General features: G+C 41.3%; 1 protein-coding gene across 3 annotated transcripts in view; it reads right to left on the reverse strand.

Annotated features, from left to right (window-relative positions):
- Positions 1 to 18,054, reverse strand: part of mthfd1l (methylenetetrahydrofolate dehydrogenase (NADP+ dependent) 1 like) — a 26,547-nt gene extending 8,493 nt beyond the window's left edge. Inside the window, exons 1-20 of one of the 3 annotated variants that reach the window (XM_015947232.3) lie at positions 17,682 to 18,047; positions 16,749 to 16,833; positions 16,504 to 16,596; positions 16,358 to 16,411; positions 15,948 to 16,072; positions 14,816 to 14,916; positions 13,454 to 13,590; positions 13,181 to 13,292; positions 12,933 to 13,000; positions 12,747 to 12,844; positions 12,470 to 12,643; positions 12,256 to 12,392; positions 11,874 to 11,920; positions 11,642 to 11,749; positions 11,474 to 11,548; positions 10,652 to 10,754; positions 8,707 to 8,783; positions 7,884 to 8,024; positions 7,430 to 7,498; positions 3,546 to 3,657 (exon numbers count right to left, since the gene is read on the reverse strand). In XM_015947232.3, the coding sequence (XP_015802718.3) occupies positions 3,546 to 3,657; positions 7,430 to 7,498; positions 7,884 to 8,024; positions 8,707 to 8,783; positions 10,652 to 10,754; positions 11,474 to 11,548; positions 11,642 to 11,749; positions 11,874 to 11,920; positions 12,256 to 12,392; positions 12,470 to 12,643; positions 12,747 to 12,844; positions 12,933 to 13,000; positions 13,181 to 13,292; positions 13,454 to 13,590; positions 14,816 to 14,916; positions 15,948 to 16,072; positions 16,358 to 16,411; positions 16,504 to 16,596; positions 16,749 to 16,833; positions 17,682 to 18,004 (2,239 nt within the window). In that variant the 5' untranslated portion in view covers positions 18,005 to 18,047. Of the gene's footprint in view, positions 1 to 3,545; positions 3,658 to 7,429; positions 7,499 to 7,883; positions 8,025 to 8,706; positions 8,784 to 10,651; positions 10,755 to 11,473; positions 11,549 to 11,641; positions 11,750 to 11,873; positions 11,921 to 12,255; positions 12,393 to 12,469; positions 12,644 to 12,746; positions 12,845 to 12,932; positions 13,001 to 13,180; positions 13,293 to 13,453; positions 13,591 to 14,815; positions 14,917 to 15,947; positions 16,073 to 16,357; positions 16,412 to 16,503; positions 16,597 to 16,748; positions 16,834 to 17,681 lie in introns of all 3 variants that reach the window. The other 2 variants (XM_015947233.3, XM_070548768.1) reach the window with 2 other exon arrangements.
- Positions 18,055 to 18,966: the final 912 nt, after the last annotated feature.

Consider the following 18,966-nt stretch of genomic DNA (forward strand, 5'->3'; position numbering starts at 1 on the left):
TTTTTCTTATTTTTTATTCTCCTTTTTTTCTCCTGTAATAAGTGTCATCGCTGCTGTGACGTCTAGCTTTCCCCACTGAGGAACAATAAAGGGATTTTCTATTCTATTCATCTATCTGCAGCCTTTCCACTTCCTGTTTACTGTAGGTTAAATCTTTTCTCACAGGCCAACAACAAAATACAAATATCATTTTATCTTAAATGAAAATTCAACATCTCACCTGTTAACTTTCATGTTTTGGAGCAGAAAAAGAGCATAAAGCCAACATGTTTAAAGCTCAGTTTGCTCCACTGGTTTACTGTGATGCTCACCTGTTCCAGCCAGATACCTGCATCATGGGGTTGAGCTGAGCTGAGGAGGAGACTCCTGTTGTTTTGTTCATCTTCATCATAATAATGACAACATTAAAAGACAACAGGTGCTCACATAGGTTTGTGCTGATGAACATGTCTGAGCAGCTTGACCACGTTGTTGTGTGTCGGGGAGGAAACACAACGACTACAGCACCCAGTGATCAAAGCCTACTGGTTGTGCAGCACCAGGCTAAAGACCAAAGGTGACAGATCATCTGCTGCTGTGGCCCCCAGACTCTGGAACTCTCTCCCCCTGAGCCTGAGACCAGTGGACTCCTTTAAAAAGCAGCTGAAGACTCTTGTTCAAGCTGGCTTTTGTATGACCTTCTTCACCACTCTCTCTTTATTCTGCTCTCCCCACCTATTCCACCTTCCTCAGGATCCACTGATTTCCCTCTTTCCTGTTCACTCTCTCTCTTTCTTAACATTTTTAATCACAATTGTCTATTTTTTGCTCATTTCAAATATATTTTTAGTCATTTTCTAAATTATTTTTATATTTTTACATTTTTTTGTTTTTGTGAAGCGCCTCGTTATTTTTTTATCTTGAGAGGCGCTATAGAAATGATATTTTCTTCTTCTTAAAATTAGAAGCAACAAAAACAAATCAATTGGAAACATGGTGCGAATATCGCAAAATAAAGAACGTTGTAACTAAACAGAATTAAAACAAAAAACAATTGTATTATCATAGAAGAATCATAGAAGCTAAATTAGATAATGCAAAGGTGTGGGGTACATTAAATGAACTTATGGGGGTTAAAAAAAGGAAGGCATCTACTGTTCTAGAGGCAGATGGAGTTTTTTTTAACCAAACCAAAAGAAATAGCTGATTATTTAAAACTGTTTTTTTTTATCAATACAATTAAAACATTGAATAATAACAGGGAGGAGAGAAAAGATGAAAATACATCTTATCAAATAATTAAGGATGATATAATGCAAATGAAAGACTGTGAGTATGGAGGTGTCAGAGGATTACATTAAAAAATTAATCTTAAACAGTAAAGATAACCCCCCTGGAATGGACAATCTTGCTATAATGCTAAAATTGGTGGTAGATTTTATCTTACTGCCAGTTTCACATATAATTAACATAAGTTTTAATCAAAGTATTTTTCCAGCCCAATGGAAAAAGGCAAAAGAAATTCCATTAATCAAAAATAACATAGAACCACTGTCTGGTAAAAATAGTCGGCCAATAAGTTTGTTACCAGCATTAAGCAACATTTTGGAAAGAGTAGCATATGAACAAATACAAGAATATTTCCTAATAAATTAAATCCTATTAAATTATATTATTTTCTGAAAGTTTAGTGACAAATTCAACCAACTTATCCTGATGCCTTTAACCCGAGCAGGAGTGTGATCCCAGAGGAAATTGTTGCAATTTTCCAGTTCTGTGTGATGACCCTGAACTTTGCAGAGTGAGGGAGGAAAGTCAGGTCAGTGTTGTGGGAAAAAAAAAATCAGGAATGTGGTAGTGACAGTTTAAGTGGCATCAAAACACCAAGAGAGCAAAGTGAACTTCATCAACAAGAATGTGGATTTTATTTTCAGGCTTTTCTACAGTTAGCTTTTTTAGGATTTGTTATTTTCTGGCTATGATTTGAAATAAATCTCTGTCCTTTTATTATTCTGAACATTTCAGGAGGTTTTGATGGCTCGACAAACACTTATATCAAAAACGAATAAATGAATGGTCATGTGTGATCTGGAGGATGGAAGTCAATAAGGAAGGATTTGTTCAAATGCCTAAAAACCCAAACTTGACTTCAAGGAGGTTTCTCAACGTGGGAAATCTTACCACGCGTAACAGGAAGTGGTTATGTGCAGATAGAATTCCAGACAGCTAATGATATAGGAATCACGCTCACATCTGGCTTTGTGGAATTCCAAGCTCTCGAACTCCCCCCACAAAAAAAAATCCCCCTAAAAACGTCAGCATTTCTACCCTTTAAGGCCAGATTCCCGGGTCCACCACAGAAACATGAAGCATGAAGAACAGCATCACCATTATCCCTCTCGGGTCACTCAAGGGTCATGTGCTTCCTGTGAATTTTGAGCAAAAATTAAACTAAACTGGGAAATAAATTTTCCAGGCGACTTTGATAACATTTAGATAATCACACATCTGCTGGATGAGAGCAACAATGGTCCTGAGTTCACAGCGTTTGGAGGTTTGAAGTCCAGATTAATACAATCCAACATGTTACCTGTAACAAGGTAATCTGGTAAAGAATTGTGACCACCTTATAAACAACATCTGAGCTCCTAACATGGACGAACTTACCCAGTATGGATTTGTTGACAAAAACTTTAACTTTCCTGCTTGGGAACAATTGGAAAATTCATAATATTATGACTTTATTACAGACCTAGCTGCATTCTGTATTAGATTATATAAAAGATCGTTTCTGCTAAAGGAAAGAAAAAGCTGTTTTTCCACGAAGAATAAAAAAGGGAGTGTGAGGGAACATGAATCTGATCTGTGCGGTGAGGAAAAATGAAGGAGGTTGAGTTCCTGGCATGGCTGAGAGTCAGGTAACAAACACACGGACAAGGGAGGGAGATGGGAAACGAGAGGGATAAAACACCTTCAGCTGAATCTTGTGCACTCGTTTCCCACTGGACATCTCGGATGTTAGCTTGGGTAAAATCTTTGACTGGTCATCTAATGCCAACAACGCTGAGATCCACGTAAATAAAAGTTTTGTGAAACATCTGCACACGCTATATGAGCCAGGGAAGCAGCAGATGCACACATTCCAAACATAGTCGTGCTGTCAAAACAAATAAAAGGAGAGAGAACAACAGGACGGATAGGGGAAGATAAAACACGGAATACTCTAGTAGGCTTTGACGTTGAAGGGATTAGGATGGTTTACTCTAAAGCATTCCGAGGCCTCTTAAGATTATTAACTTCCTCCCCCCCACCCCACCCACACAATCTTTAGATCGGTTTCTTAGAAAGTTACGCAGGAGCGGCCCACTACAGTAGCCCACCAGAGCCAGGTGGAACGGAGCCAGGACAAGGAGTGAGAGGGACGTAGGCCAAAGATCGCAGCATCAACAGGGAAAGCTCAAGTTCTGTAATAAAGTCAGTTGTAAATTCAAATTTAATTCAAGCTGCTAAGTTTATAAACCCACACTCATCCAGGGCTCCATTTGTGGCCGTGTGTATGATCTTACCCACGAAGCCATCCCGTCCAACCAACTTCAAAGCCAGCTTGTCAGCCAGCACTGAAGAGTTACCATGGGCGATGTTGGCAAAGGGCCCAGCATGGACAAACACGGGCGTGCCCTGCAACGATTAGAGACACCGGAGTTAAGAAAACCCTACAACTTGCGGACACTCAGTTCAAATCCTTGGATCCCAGTAAAATCAACAACTTTTAGTCATGTTACAAGGTAAATATTGAAATTTGGACTGGCAGGGTGTTTGTCCAAATTAACCAGTTTAATGTCCACATAGACCAGGGGTCCTCAACTATAATGGTCCGAGGGCCACTCACAAAAAGAAAGACCCAGAAGCAAGAGGGCCGGACGGGGGGGGGGGGGGGGGGGGGGTGTTGCTGCTGCTGCTGTTTGGATCGCTGGCTGTAATACACATAACACACAAGCTTGCAATATAAAGAAGAACAGCGCCTGTCCCCCTCCAGCTTGGCTGTGTGACTGCACTGACCTGTCCTGTGGGACCCTCACCATGTGACCCTCATGCCCATGCTGTCTCTGGAGGAGCAGATAGGAGACAAGATCACGCTGCAGCCGCCGTCACTCACCCCGCTCCCTCCCCAAGACCAGATCTCCCGACATCTCAGCACATCTCGGTCTGACGGAGCGCTTCCAGGAGAAACAATAATGAACTTATGAAAAAAATAATAACGCGCGTTTGAAGGAGCTTTCTCCGATCCTCTCTCTCTCTCTCAGTCGCTGATCGAGCGAGCGGAGCGCGCTGTGCGACAACCCGCTCAATTAACATAATTCACAGCCCAAATCCAACAGAATCGATCGGGCTGATTCGGTTCAGGTTATAACTCCAGCGCTCAGCCCTGCAGCACCACATAAAGGCAGACCGAAGTTTCCTACCCGGGAAATGTGGAGAACACAGCTCTGACAGATGTGGATGCTGCGCTGGTGCCGCCATGATAATAACCTATACCTCCCGGTCGGCCAGTGGGGGTGGGGGTGGGGGGTGCGCGCGAGGTTTGGGGGCCACAAAGAGAGGGCCGGACGTGGCCCGCGGGCCGTCATTTGCGGACCACTACCATAAACGCTCCCTAAATGCAGCAAAGAAACGAAGGCAGCAAAGAAGGATCTGATGTTGTGTTGAATCATTTTAAAACTTACCAATAAATAATTTATTTACACAAATATGTTGATATTTTACAATTAACATGTAACTTGTTTAATCAATACATTTGCAGTGGTCTCTGGTAGGAATGACTGCCTCGTAAGTCGTACTCGGGGCAAAAAAGCCCAGAAGCACCTGTATTAGCACAGAGAATTCATCTGGAGGAGAAAGTAGCTTCATACGACAAGGATTTGGAGACTTATTTCCTGATATTTGGACATCTCGCCCCTGATTGGCTAACAGCAACACCAGTGATCATCACCTCTACCACTGACTGTTTGCTTTTATCTCCACAAATAACACAAGCCTGGAGGAGTTCAGCTGTGTGGCAGAGTTGCTAATGCTAATGGTTAGCTTATCTTCGTTGGGACATTGTCTGCTGTTTCCTGGATGCTAAACCAACAACAACCTTCCCCGTCATGAGTCAAGATGGGCGAGTCCCTGAACGTTAAGTGACAGTGTGACGTAGATTTGTCAGGCTTTGCAAAACCAAGTTTCACCACCTATTATCTATCAGAAGCTAAAGCATGAGTGACTGATTATAAACAGGAATATGATTTTAAAATGTTTTCTCAGTGAACCACATCTTTAAAGTAACATTTACCATGTTTCCCACTTCTCCCCCTATTGGTTGAAAACTGAATTACAATTTTCATAAACAAGTGAAGGCCATGTCCATGTTCACTCTGGCTTTAGCTTTTGCTTCACTTCATAAGACATTACTCTTTCTTTTACTTCCAGGCTCCAACAACAAAAAAGACTTCTTCTTTTCTTGCACTTTTTGACGGTGGGTAAATGGAAAAAGCTCCCTGCTAGCCTTTACAAGAGCTATCAGCACAGTAAACACCACCAAAGTTGTTCAGTGCAGCGTCTGTCTGAAGCTGACTCAAGAAACACCGAAACCAGATTGAAAACAAAAGCTTTACATGTTAAACACTCTTTAGTGTTGCTTCAAAACACTTGAATAACAGATAAAAAAATCTCCATTACTCTTTAATAGGGCTGGGCAATAAATCAAAAATGTATTGTTGTCGAAATTTCTTATATCATTATCATGATAATTTTCCCCATGTCAATAAATTTGATAATTAAAAAATGAAAATATGTGTGTAGGTTGGCAAAGTCCAGAAGCTGAACCACCTTGAGTTGCATAAAAATGTGAATTAACGCAATATACGTGACAGCCCCATCAGTGGACGCCTTTTGTTTCTGTGCATACCTGTAGTTATCGTTATATATTAGTTTTAGGCCATATCGCCCAGCCCTACTCTTTAAACAAGTATAAACGCCTAAATAAATGAATAAATAAGCTTTTTAAATTCTCTAAATAAATCTATTTGGCAGCTTAAAGCCTGCTTTTACAATCCAAAACAAATCCCAACGATGTCTGATCTCCAAGATGAAAGCTCAAATACTCAGACAGCATCTCAAGAGAGAATTATGGGAGCAAGTGGAGCTATTGCTAGAACAATTAGCATTTTAAAAGAACAAAAAAAGCAAGGATGGAAGGCCTAATATGATGTCCTGAGCCTATGTTTACATACCCGTCTGCGTACAAAAACAAACAACCTGTAGACAAGTAAATCACTTGTAATTTTAGCCTCTAAAAGCCGTCCCTTTGAATCCCAACAGATAATAAAGAAAAAAAACATCTCTCTGTACAACTATCCAACCGCCATGATGTCTATATTTAAACGTTTTTAAACAGAAAGCTAACCTAGATCAACCTCGATGGTTAATGTAAACCTCCAACTTAACTTGAGTTAGGAAGTTTCCACCTCTCCGTGTGGGAAGCTTTATTCAATAGGGAACAATAAGATGAAAATAGAAATAAATGAAGAGTCCAGAGAGTCACATGAAAATGAACAAAACATCTGAACAAGGAGATCATGTCAATTTTTCTTTATTTGGATGGGTCTAACCGTGCTAATGTAACATTCCAGGTTAAAAAGTGCGATAGCATGAAGAGTTTAAACCTGAAGACACACACATCTGTTCTGGCCTCCTCCCAGGAAAGGCGTCTGTAGTTGTTTTCTAAAACCCTGCGGTGAAAGAGGATGTTTAAAAACTTCACAGAATGACTGGGGCTAGCTGATCTGACACGTACACAGGTAGTAAACTAAAACAACAATCCTTATTCTTCTGGTGATCTTGTGTCTGGCACACCCTGTCCCTTCTGAAACACAGGGCACAGAAGCCCACACTGGGACAAAACGCGTACGTGTGCCAGCTCCATTCTCACGAGTGCATCTGGACTCACCACCACAAGTCAAGAGGGCACAGGCGGTCAAACTGGACGGAAAATTCTCATGAAACTCAGAGATCCGACCGGTCTCGATACCAGCTCCCTGACCAGAATCACAGGAAACCCACACAGGAAACGGTTTCACACAACAGGACTGCAAAGCTTCCTCCAAAAAGGAAAAAAAATAAGCGTAACCGAATCTTTACTGTAAACACAAACTCCAACCCACCCCAGAAAACACCGAACACAGGGACAACCTGTGTTTATTTTCTCCACCCAGTGGATGTAATCAAGCTTTCTGTTCAGAACCAACGAGAAACAAACAGCGATCAGCCACAAAGGAGCAAACAGAGCCAGTGGATGCAGGACTGACTGTTTAAATCAAACCAATTACAAAATCACAACCAAACTCGTTTCAGACTTGATGCACAAACAAACTGAACATATAAGTTTTAACATTTAGCAGAAGTTGTTCACCTCGAGGGTCTGCATCAGTGTGGGCTTGATGGCATCTTTCATCAGCACTGCCACAGCGCCGCTCACACCCTGTCAGCAAATAGATTATAACAGACACATGAATGACATTTAGGCCTGCTGAAAGTGTATACCTCTTTTGTTTAGCCTGTCAGTCTGGAGACATTACCATAGTGTTTACTCTACGTTCTCAAACCTCATTTAAGGTGATCTACAGCTCAGAGAGATGTGGGGAAATGTTCGGCCCTAAAGTGTGAGAGGCAGGAAAGCTGTCTTACACACAAGCTACACCTAGACTGAAAATGTTGTTCTTAGTGGGGCTTGGAGGTTAAACCTTAGTGTGCCTGGGAACAGAAGGATTTATCACAAAGCTGAATGACCGCTGTGCATTTTAGAAACCGTAGAGTTGATTCGATTTTAAAACGAGATCAGACTAAAACAGCGTGAGTTTTCCCACCAGATCCTCTGCTGTGACGGGTCCTCCGGAGCGGCTGGTGCCCACCACCATGTGTGCCAGTCTGTCCTTCATGTCCTTCAGGCTATCTGATAGAGCCAGGATGGCCATGATCTCACTGGCCACTGCAATGTCGAAGCCAGTCTGAAGGGCGACACAGACAGGAAAAGGTCCCCTGGTTAATCACATTTCCAGGAAAATAGGGCTCATGAATAAGGTTTAAATTAGCTGCTAGGAAAATTGTAATTTTAAGCTCATTTTTTTATTGATTTATGTGAAATTGATGAGATTTAGAAAACAAGGCAACATGAGTGAATGTGGGACATTCAAACAGTCTCTTTTTGTCAACACAGAGGGGAGAGGGAGCAAAAACATGAGTTAACCCACATGAATCCAGCAAGGACTAAAGGATTTCTATTCCCACTCCCAGCCATAACACCCTGAGGGGCTACAGGGTACCGGCACAGGAGGATGGTGCAGGGCGGAGGAATGAAGGCCAAACAGGCGGTAAATATAAGCATATGCTGAGGCACCATTCCAGGCGTGTGTGTGTGTGTGTGTGTGTGTGTGTGTGTGTGTGTGTGTGTGTGTGTGTGTGCCCCACTCCTGTGTAAACATTTGCTTTCACTTAAAGCTGCTGCTTCCCATTGACCTGAACTGTTTACTCACTGAATTTCATTTGGCTGTCATCACTACAGATCTGTGGCTGTCCCTCTGCAGAACCACAGAGAGAATGTGTGTGTGTGTGTGGGTGTGTGTGTGTTGAGTGATTTAATCGTCACATATGAGCCAAACATCTGCAATAACATAACGTTTCTGTTCCTACCTCTCTGATTTGTCCCTTTTCAGTGCTCGCCTGTCCTACTGTGATCTTCCTCAAGAATCGATCATTTGTGTCAAGAACTGAAAAACAAAAACACAAACAGGTTTTCTTTATAAATTCACAAGTTGTGAGAAGCCACCGTGACCACAGTTTGACCAGTTTTAACTGTGGATGAAACAGCTGGGAGCCATATTAGTCAAACAGGATTCAGCAGCTCTTCTGCTGTAAGGAAGGAAGGAAAACACGACTATCCAGACTTTTCCAAAAAGGTGAATCTGTTTGTTATATCTCCAGGGTTTGTGTCTTATATAAAAAAAACAACAACTTTGGAGGCATGGAGGTAAAAACCACATCTATCACTGCAGAGCCCAGCTGGTTTGTCTCTGACAGATCTGAACTTAGACTGCTGCAGCTTTCTAATATCCACCCAGCTTTAGACTGATGACACTATGGACTTTACTTTATGTAAACGACTTAAAAATCCTCTTTAATAAGGAGCCCTTCAAAGATTAGATGTTACATTAATCAAAATGTAAAAAAGTCTTTAAAGAGCTTCAGTTGTTTGTCAAAACATCCTTGATGGTAGCTAGATTTAGATCCTGCCTTTGACCAAGTCCTTGGTCAAGTCTGAGGCCCGGTTCACACGGCGATCTTAAGGACGACCGTAATGGCTCTAAAGATAATCTTTTCAGATAATCCTGCCATGTGCGGTGTATTAAGCCCGGACCACACAGGAATGCTCATGTCACACTGTGTGGACTCCAGACTCTACTGTACAGTCAAAATTTCAATGAGCCATACTGCACGATGTCTCGCTCCAGAAGGACATGCTGATGTCACGCATGCATCCCCTGAGAAGCATACCTTGCTAAAAGCTAAAACCAAAACAACAATGCTGAAAAGAGAAAAAAGCACCACCGTTAATACGTCTTTCATTGGATTATGGACCCAACTCCAGAAAGGAGTGGTCTGCCTGTTCCTGCACGTAGCTTCCACTGTTGCTAATTCCACTCTCGTCACTAGTTTTTCGCGTCATTCCCAGGGTGTATTTTCATTGGTTAATTGCAGACGGGAGTCGTAGGTTTTCAAGCAGTGCTTGAAGACTGTTGGAGGCTGACTTTGGGCCGGAGAGTGCTCAAAAAGCTGGCAAGTCATCCTCACGTTCACAATTTTTTGTCACGATTCTGCTCATAACGAGGGATTTGTCTAGAACAGCCAGAAAACACACAGTGTGGTCCAGGCTTTAAGACTGCCCTGGTCTGCTCGGATGCACATTGGGACAGCTCCAATCATAAATCAGGGATATTCAACATGTTGAATGTGATGTGTAGCCAATCGAAAGCAAGCTGCACAATCCTACTCTGCCATGTTTGATTACGTCAAAGTCAAGTTAGATCTTGCTAGATTTCCTGTCTGACCTGGACCGTGAAATCAGTTCACGTGAAGTTTTTTCCGTGTGGCTGCGCAGCACACACTACAGGACCAAAACGGTTACATCTATGATTTTTGTACCAGCGTGTGTGTCGTCTCATGTTTTGACATTTTTAAATCCGGCCGTGTGAACCAAGTCTTAACGCTGTTGTTTGGCCATCTGGGGGCGATGCCAAATGACCTCCACTGAGTTGTCTCAACAGTCAATGCTTTAGATTCACAGGCGTCACTTGTTCACTTGTGTTCTCGTCACATTCAGCAAACAAACATAACCCATTTTGGTTTTACACCTTTGTCACACGTAACAAAAACATGCAGGCCTTGTTACTATTCAGCAGCAAAAACTTAATTTGAGATGTATTTTGGCTCAAAGGTCTCTTGAAGAAACCACAAGGTACAGAAGAGCTTCTCTCTGAAGCAAACCTGCTCTTAATAGCGCAACAAATGACGTATAATTTGCCCATGAGGCAAGTATTTCGTTACAACCAGGAATAAACTCAGGCAGCTATAGAAATACCTCTCTGCCAGGTGATCTTAGAAGGGTCCAGATCAAGACGCACAAAGGCGCTGACTTCCTGTGGCGTGAGAGATGTGGGCTCTGTCTTACTGATACCAAGACGCTGAAATGGAAAAGAAAACAGATTCTCTTAAAAATATGTTAAGATGGATGGATGAAACTTCTGGCTCCAGCTTTTGGTTCCCGCTGTTACAGATAAAACAGACATTTATCACGTGCTATACGGTTATGTGACCATTTCCATCATTTATTTTACATTAAGCAGTCTAGCTAATGTAGTTATGGCTAAGAACATACCAGCTGGAAAAATCTTCAGAGAACAGAAAATAAATCCAGACTAGGTGACTACAAGATGGAAGTCGTACTGTACAGTTTAAATGCTCAAAAAAATATTCCTCTCTCAGGTTTTCCATAAAGATGTCACACGCTTTAACATCTATACAACAGGTCACACACGGAGCCGGCTAACACTTAAACTCCCTCTCATGTTCCCAACTTCACAGCATTTGTCAAATTGAACGTCTCTGCTGGAATTTACATCAGCTAAGAGCAAACGTGTGAGGATGAGGTTAGAGCAACAGATTAGGGAGCAGGCTTAAGATGTAAGGAGGCCCCCTAGTGGTCATATCATTATTTTATGGTCATTTGATGCAACTTTCCTTTACATGTCGGCTGTTTTAAGGCCATTTGAGATGAAATCAGAGGTAGGAGGGAAGGAATTCAAAGAGAAAATGTCAGAACATTATTTTTTTATTTGTTCTGTACTTTTGATCTAGAGAGGTTTTAATAGACTCTCACAGACGCTGCGGTAGCTGGACTTACACGTAACCTGGAGATCTGGATAGGAGAGAATGTTCTGACTCCGTTGACTGTAGGAACCAGTCTGTTAAAAAGGGCCTGGAGACACAGAGGGGAAACATTGCTTTATAATTTATATGAAATATGAAAATGAAAAAAATCAGTTTTGTGCTGTAATAAAACATCAGCCACCTTGTCTGATTGTGTCGCCTCATGAAGCATCCTGGCATCGATGGCTGCTGCCACCAGGTTGTTGGCTGCTGTGATGGCATGGATGTCACCGGTCAGGTGGAGATTGAACTACATAAAAGGTGAATAATAAAAACATAATTTTACATATTAGACGTTGTAAAGTTATTTTATTTACGGTGAGTCCCTTTGAAGCTTGACCCAATCCAGCCAGAGGGCTGTCTGCTCGTCTTACCTCCTCCATGGGAATGACCTGGGCATAGCCCCCTCCTGCGGCTCCCCCTAGGCACAAAGCCGAGGTAAAACAGTCAGAGGAAGACGCCAGGACAAAGACGTTCAAAGGAGCAGCGCTGAGATATGGACTCTAAGTGAACTGCTCCACCCAAAAGAAAAATGTATAAAAGATTGAAACGCTAGCCTCTCGCTGACAAAGAATGTTCCCATCATCGCAATTAGACGCCTTTAGCATTTCATTCTGGGTCATAATAAACAGATCAGCAAACCATCTAAAAGGCGACATCTTTGTCAGTTTGTATTCATGAAAAGGAGACAGGAAGTGGATGCTTTCAGAGAGGATACACAAGACAATCAGGAAAAGACTCATGCTTGATGCTGACCTTTAACCCCAAAGGTGGGTCCCTGTGAAGGCTGCCGCAGACAAGCGAAGGAGTTGAGCTTCAGGTGGGCAGACAAGGCCTGGACCAGGCCGATGGTCACCGTGCTCTTACCCTCACCCAGTGGAGTTGGAGTTATACTGGATACACAAAGAGACGATTTCAACTGTGTCCCAAATCAATCTGCAAGTTCTCAAAGGAATAACATCTTCCTCACCCAGCCACCAGCACATAATTGCCATCAGGCTGAGAGTGGAGGCGATCAAGCAGCGACAGCTGGACCTTGGCTTTGTTCCTGCCGTAAGCTTCGAGCTCCTCCGGCAGCAAACCGATTTCCTCAGCCAGCTGATCCACGGGTTTAGGTGTCTGAGCTCGAGATATCTCTATGTCACTGACCCAGAAAACACAACACAGCATGTCTAATCCCATTTTCACAACAGCCCTTTGTTTTTAACTACATTTCCTTTAAATCGGGATGTGCTGTAGGTCTGAACCTTGGCACGGGGGTCAGGGGCAGCAACTTAAGGCTACGCAGACGCCAGGGCCGATATTGCTGATTCTGAATCCACCGATTGCAACTGTGAATGACATTCTAATAGAATAGAAATAAAGGGGTTACTAATGATGACAGAAAGGCATTTTTAATCAATTATGAGTAAGAGTAGATAGAAAAAGCTCACTTGTGTTCTGTAAGCAGCTGTGAGGTATCCTACTCCAGATCTCGAGGATAAACCAATAGCATCATCGTCTAGAAAGAAGAAGGTCTGATTATTCCGCACAATGATTAAAATATGCTTTTATAAATATACAAAAACAACAGATGCATGTTTGACACCAACACAGTTATGATCTGATTTTGTTTTCCAAAAGAGAAAAGAAAGGTGAGGTTGTTTATTTATCAAATCAAAAGCAACACATGTAGCCACACCTGGCTTTAGGGCGGGCTCACAGTGAATGATAAGAGCTTCTGGACGAATCCAGGTGGGAGGAACCTCCATGTTTCCTGCACCCAACAGAACCACAGCATCAGCCTGCATCACCTGGTGGGGAAAATGTGGAAGACATCAACAAGACAAAAGATAGACATCGACCACTTGTGGTGAATAACGATCACTGCACATACAGTAACTGAGCTGACATTCAACAGATGTTAGGAAACGGACTCCTTCACTGTTAGATTTGAAAACAAATGTAAATGAACCTGTGTCTGCAGACTTTTGGAGTTCCAATGACTTGTATTAACTTCCACCCCACTCCTTTCAATCAGGCACTGCAGGGCCAACCTGAGGGGTCCTTCTCCTCCAACCAGCAGCACAGATTTCACTTTCAAAGGAGCATCTATGGACATGTTTAAGTTAGGTTAGAAAACTGGTGGACCAAACCTTTATTACAAGATTTGATATAAAACGTGTCAAACCTACAGCTGTTAAAATAATCAGAAAGTTACAAACACAAGTTGTTTTTAATTATAGGGCCAGTAGTTAATAAAAACGTTATTGAATAAGAAATATTTAGTTTAATGTCATCATCTGTAATCAAAATGCCCGTTAGCTGTATAAGCACCGCTGAAGGCAGCTGTAACTGCATTCAATAAAATCCCAGACTGGGAATCTCTGAGATTGTAGAAATTTAAATTCTAGTATCAGGAAATTACTAGATAATCCATAAATGAATCCAAACAACAAAATGTCCTACAGTTTGATAAAAAACAGAGATACATTTCACGGCAAACTTAAAAACATTTAAAATCTTGACAAGCGGGGCGACGGTGGCACAGGAGTTAAGTGCTCGCCCTGTAATTGGAAGGTTGCAGGTTCGAGTCCCGCTCAGTCTGTCGTTGTGTCCTTGGGCAAGACACTTAACCCACCTTGCCTGCTGGTGGTGGTCGGAGGGACCGGTGGCGCCAGTGCTCGGCAGCCTCGCCTCTGTCAGTGCGACCCAGGGCAGCTGTGGCTACATTTTAGCTCATCCCCACCAGTGTGTGAATGTGTGTGTGAATGGGTGAATGACTGATTGTGTTGTAAGGCGCCTTGGGGGGTTCCAGGACTCTAGAAGGCGCTAATCAAATATCAAATACAGGCCATTTACCATTTACCATTGACAAGAAGCTGAGTTTACTGGAGGCTTCGGTCAGATGGTGAAACCGAAAATGTTTGTTTTGTGATTTACGGTGTAAAATTCCAGTCGGTGACAACTTCACAAACAAAGCTGCAGATTTTAAATCATTAAAGAGGAGGTCTTATGATGGCCAGAGCTTGAAATCAATACAGTATGCTTGATTTTATAACAGAGTGATCACAACAAGAAAAATCAGAGGCAAGAAAAAGTTTTAAAAAGTTGTTTTCTCTTTTTTAAACATTCCAGCCTCAGCAACAGTATTCGGTAATCAGTCGTTAGTCACGTGGTCTTAATTCATATCGAGAGGCCTTATCGCTGCTTCCTGAGAGATTATAATGATGTTGTGTTTGTGTGGAGATCATTAGGGGTCAGAATACAAAACACCATGCTGACTACTTTAGGTCCATGAATGTGGGGACAGAAAAGGCACCTGGGAGAAACTCACCGTGTTTCCCCAGCAGATCTAAAACAGCACCAGCTACAGGCGGCACAAAACCTTCGCTCGCATCTCCTCGCACCAGGCGGCCCATATTCAAATCGGTCGTGCTAGAATGGGACAAAACAGTCACAATATATCAAAACACTTAGGATTTTCTTTAAGCTAAAACAGTTAGCATCAGTGCTGATTTGCCTAAGCTCTCTAACCAGAACAGTTTCTGAACTCTCATTTGATTTTGATTTTTAGCAACCTTTTCTTGGGTCTTGTTTTTTTTTTGTTTCACAGCAAAAAGGTTGAAGACTTGAATGAGACGGTGTGGGTCGTTGAGTTTGAGGTTGCACTATACATGCATGGGTTTTCTCTGAGTATGCGAGTATGTTACGTCCATTGACCTGTAGGGGCTCTCTTGGAGTAGAGAGCTTCCTGTTTGGTGTTTGTTTGCAGGTCTGCTGCCACACCCGGGTGCCCAGCTGGGATCATTTGCTCCTCATCATTGGACCTGCATAAAAGCTCCAGCCAGCCAGCGCCCCAGCCCCTAACTCCTGGGCACAGACTGTTTTGGTGATTGTGAAGGTGTTAAAACCTGTGTAGCATAAGCTACTGTGATACCAGTAGTATTTAGTGGATACTGGTTGTACTAGAAGTTCATTCTTTTATTAGTTGGGAAGTATTTGGTAGGGGTTCTCTGCCTTTTTCTTTGATGCACCGTTTTCTCCTGTTTTGTGGACAGCCAGTGTAGCCCAGGCATTGTATTTGTTTCTTTTCATTATAGAAGGGTTGCATGTTTTTTGTTTTAGCTAAAGGGGTGGTTTTGTTTGTTGTTTTGGCCTGGAGACCCTGACGTTGAACTACTTCCCTCTTTTTGTTATAGTGTTAAGAAGTTCCTGGTTGTTTTTCTTTTATTTGTATATTAAATGCCTTCTTTCAGTTTTTTGTTATTTTTTTGTGTTACACCCTAACCTCCTGGACCGCTAATTTCTCAAGGGTTGTAACAGAGTATACGACTATGTAAGTGTGAATTGTTATGCCTTGTGTCTCTATGTGTTGGCTCAGTAATACACTAGATACTTCTTCAAGGTGTAACCTCCTCTTGCCCTCAGACTTTAGCTTAATTCATAAGAAGGAACAGAAGTTTTACCCATCAACATCCTTCTCTGGATTGAGCGCACCGAGCACTCGGCTAGTGAGAGAAGCCGCGGGGAGGTGGAGGTAGACCCCATGTACTTTGGGGTCGTTATTGAGCTTTAGCAACTCCTCTACAATCTGCAATCAAACAAAAGACAAGAAGTCCTAAGATGTGTGCAAGAGTTTTTTTAACAGAAATGTTGTCATTATGAATGGAAACACATATTAAATCTACAAAACAGGAGTTATTAAACACATTTCTAACATTAGTTGTCAAATCTTACAGGTAGAGACCTAAAACATAAGGCACCGGCAGATGTAACTGCCATGATCACATGCGCACAGAGAAACTATGAAACGATAAATCATGTGGAGACTTGTCAAAATTTATAAGAACCAATTGGGTGAGTCAGGTTTACTCACCTCATCTTCACTGCACCCAGTTGCCAAACAAATCTGAGTTACATTCAAGCCAACCTGTGAAAATACAGGCATGATGACATTTACTGTGAGTGAAAATAAAGGTAAGAACCAAATCTACAAGATGGAACAGTCAGCTCTATCATTACCTTGCCCGCAATTTTCTTATTGATTTCCAAAATGCTGTCGTCTTCGCCTGCCTTTGAGATTAAACAAGCTGAGCAAAGCAGTAAAACGAGATGCTACCAAGGTCAAAGGTTCATTAGGGCACATTCAGACACGTCCAGCACAACAGCATTCCATCAAGTAAACTGGCTTTAGACCTTTAAAATATGTAAATCCTGCTACAAATATCAAAATAATTTATTCTACAAGTGTCTTTTTGCCTCTTTACCTGTAGAATTGCTAACAAAGGCTGAATTTCTGGATTTCTTCTTAGCAGAGTCACCATTGCTGCTTTAGTTCTCTGAACAGCTTCTCTGTGAAAAAAAAAAATGAAATTTTATCTCTTTTTCTATGGCACAACCAATAAGGGAACACCAGAGCATTTCAGGAGCCAAGCTGCTAGTATCTGAAAAAACATGTCACCTAATATCTGTTTAGGAAGCTAGTTAGTTTTATTTTGTCGTGGCTTATCTCTTCATGAATTCCGCAATGAAATGTAGGTTTTAATATTAAAATACACTCTAAGAAATTAAATGTTGCATTTACATAACCAATTTTGTCAACTGGTTCCACTAGACCTAGTTGCTTAGATGTAAAGAGTCATTTACATTTACCTTTAACAGTAATTTCAACATTTCATTTCTTGCAGTGTGCTTTAAAAAGTGGGAGGAGCTAGTGTAACACTGACCTACATTTCGCCAAAAATGTAAACATTAATTTCCTCATGCCCATATTTAGCAAAGCGCCTTTAGGATTTCACTTATTCAAATTATAGACATAAAATATATTATTTTAAACAATGAATTTTTAATTTTTTACATTACATAAACATTTTTAGAGATGTTGAAAATGTCTTGTAGTGGAAGTGAACTTTCCAGCATCCTCCATCAGCGTGTTTTATCACTGTTCCGTGTGAAATTCCGTCCATTTTTAAGAATCACGTGATTAGCAACAACAGAGAGATGTTACATCATCTGGCTCGAGACCCTTGTCAAACGGCGGCACGTGCAAAACGGGCTGCTAGCCAAAAGCCAGAGAGATCCGTCACAGTTATAGACATAAAATATATTATTTTAAACAATGAATCTTCCGGAAAACACGCATTTCCTCTAAATAAGGAACATGAATTCTGATATTTATCATCTGTCTGACGTTATCTTACCCTACTGAATAGTTGTACTCCGACCAAAGTTCCTCTTTGCATTGTTTCCCAAAGTTAGCTGGTAGTGTGGACCTAGTGCCGCTGCTCGTGGTAGCGCTACCCGCACGAATGGCTAGACGATTGTTGGTTATCCCGACGGGGAAGCATCTTCGAAACAAACCGCTGAATCTGCTTCCAGGATGAGACGTATACACACGGAGGCTGTTACAAGCGCTGCGAAATGAAGCCAACTTCATGTTTCCCTGTTCCTCCCGGAGAAAAGAAAGTTGAGATATTACTGATGGAGGCACGCTGTCTTCAGGGGTAGTGGGAATTTCGATCATCCACAAACCGTTACTCGGTTTGGCAAATCCCTAGCAGGAAAACATGCTTTATTGTGACACAAGCTGTAAGAGAGGACCACGTGGTTGTCACGCAATCAGTTCACAGCCTATTATAAGGCAACATTTAGAAATTATGTTAATTTGTTATTAAATCCCAGGCTGCTGCCTTACCCAACGTTTTTAACCAATACCGTCGAGTAATTTAAAAACCTGCTTTTCTAAATAAATTATTAAACCCAGATGAAGTTGCAAGAATGTTCAAGTTAACACAATGTATTTCTAAGTAAATTTAAACTTGGAACTTTACTGTCCTCTGGAGTTGCCTTTAAAAAATACGAGGGTTCAGTAAAAGCATCAGCATCATAAACCCGCTTTAGTGTGACTTAACTAAATTAATCAATAATTTCACAAGATTATGACCAAATCTTCAAATCTGATTAAATTGGTTAATTAGTTATGTTTAAATTAGATATGATTTTACAGACATTTAAGATAAAAAATACCATGTCCACAATATGGAAATGAATAATAATATTAAAATCTATGTTTCAAAACAAGAGTATTTCAAAGACTAAAGTGGAGTATAAGATGCATCATTATCTATGTGATCATCTTAATCCTTGTTCAGCATGTCACATATTTCCATAACCGTCTTTACCTAACACACAGGCTAAAATCATTTAAAAAATACACGTGAAACATTTCAAATAGATTGTCAACAAAGTACCTTTTTAAATTCTGCCGTTTCCTGATAATGGAGCGGGACACCGGAATAAGTAGCACGTGAGGATCATAGAAAATTGGAGATGTTCTGATCAGTCATATGAACATCAGATGCTCCTCATACTTCAGCTTTGATTGAAGTTTTAAACATCATGTCCCTTAATTTGAAAGTTTAAACGTGCAAATTATTATTATTATTATTATTATTATTATTATTATTATTATTATTATTATCCATC

Source organism: Nothobranchius furzeri, chromosome 2, assembly GCF_043380555.1.
Source record: "Nothobranchius furzeri strain GRZ-AD chromosome 2, NfurGRZ-RIMD1, whole genome shotgun sequence".
Lineage (NCBI taxonomy): Eukaryota > Metazoa > Chordata > Actinopteri > Cyprinodontiformes > Nothobranchiidae > Nothobranchius > Nothobranchius furzeri.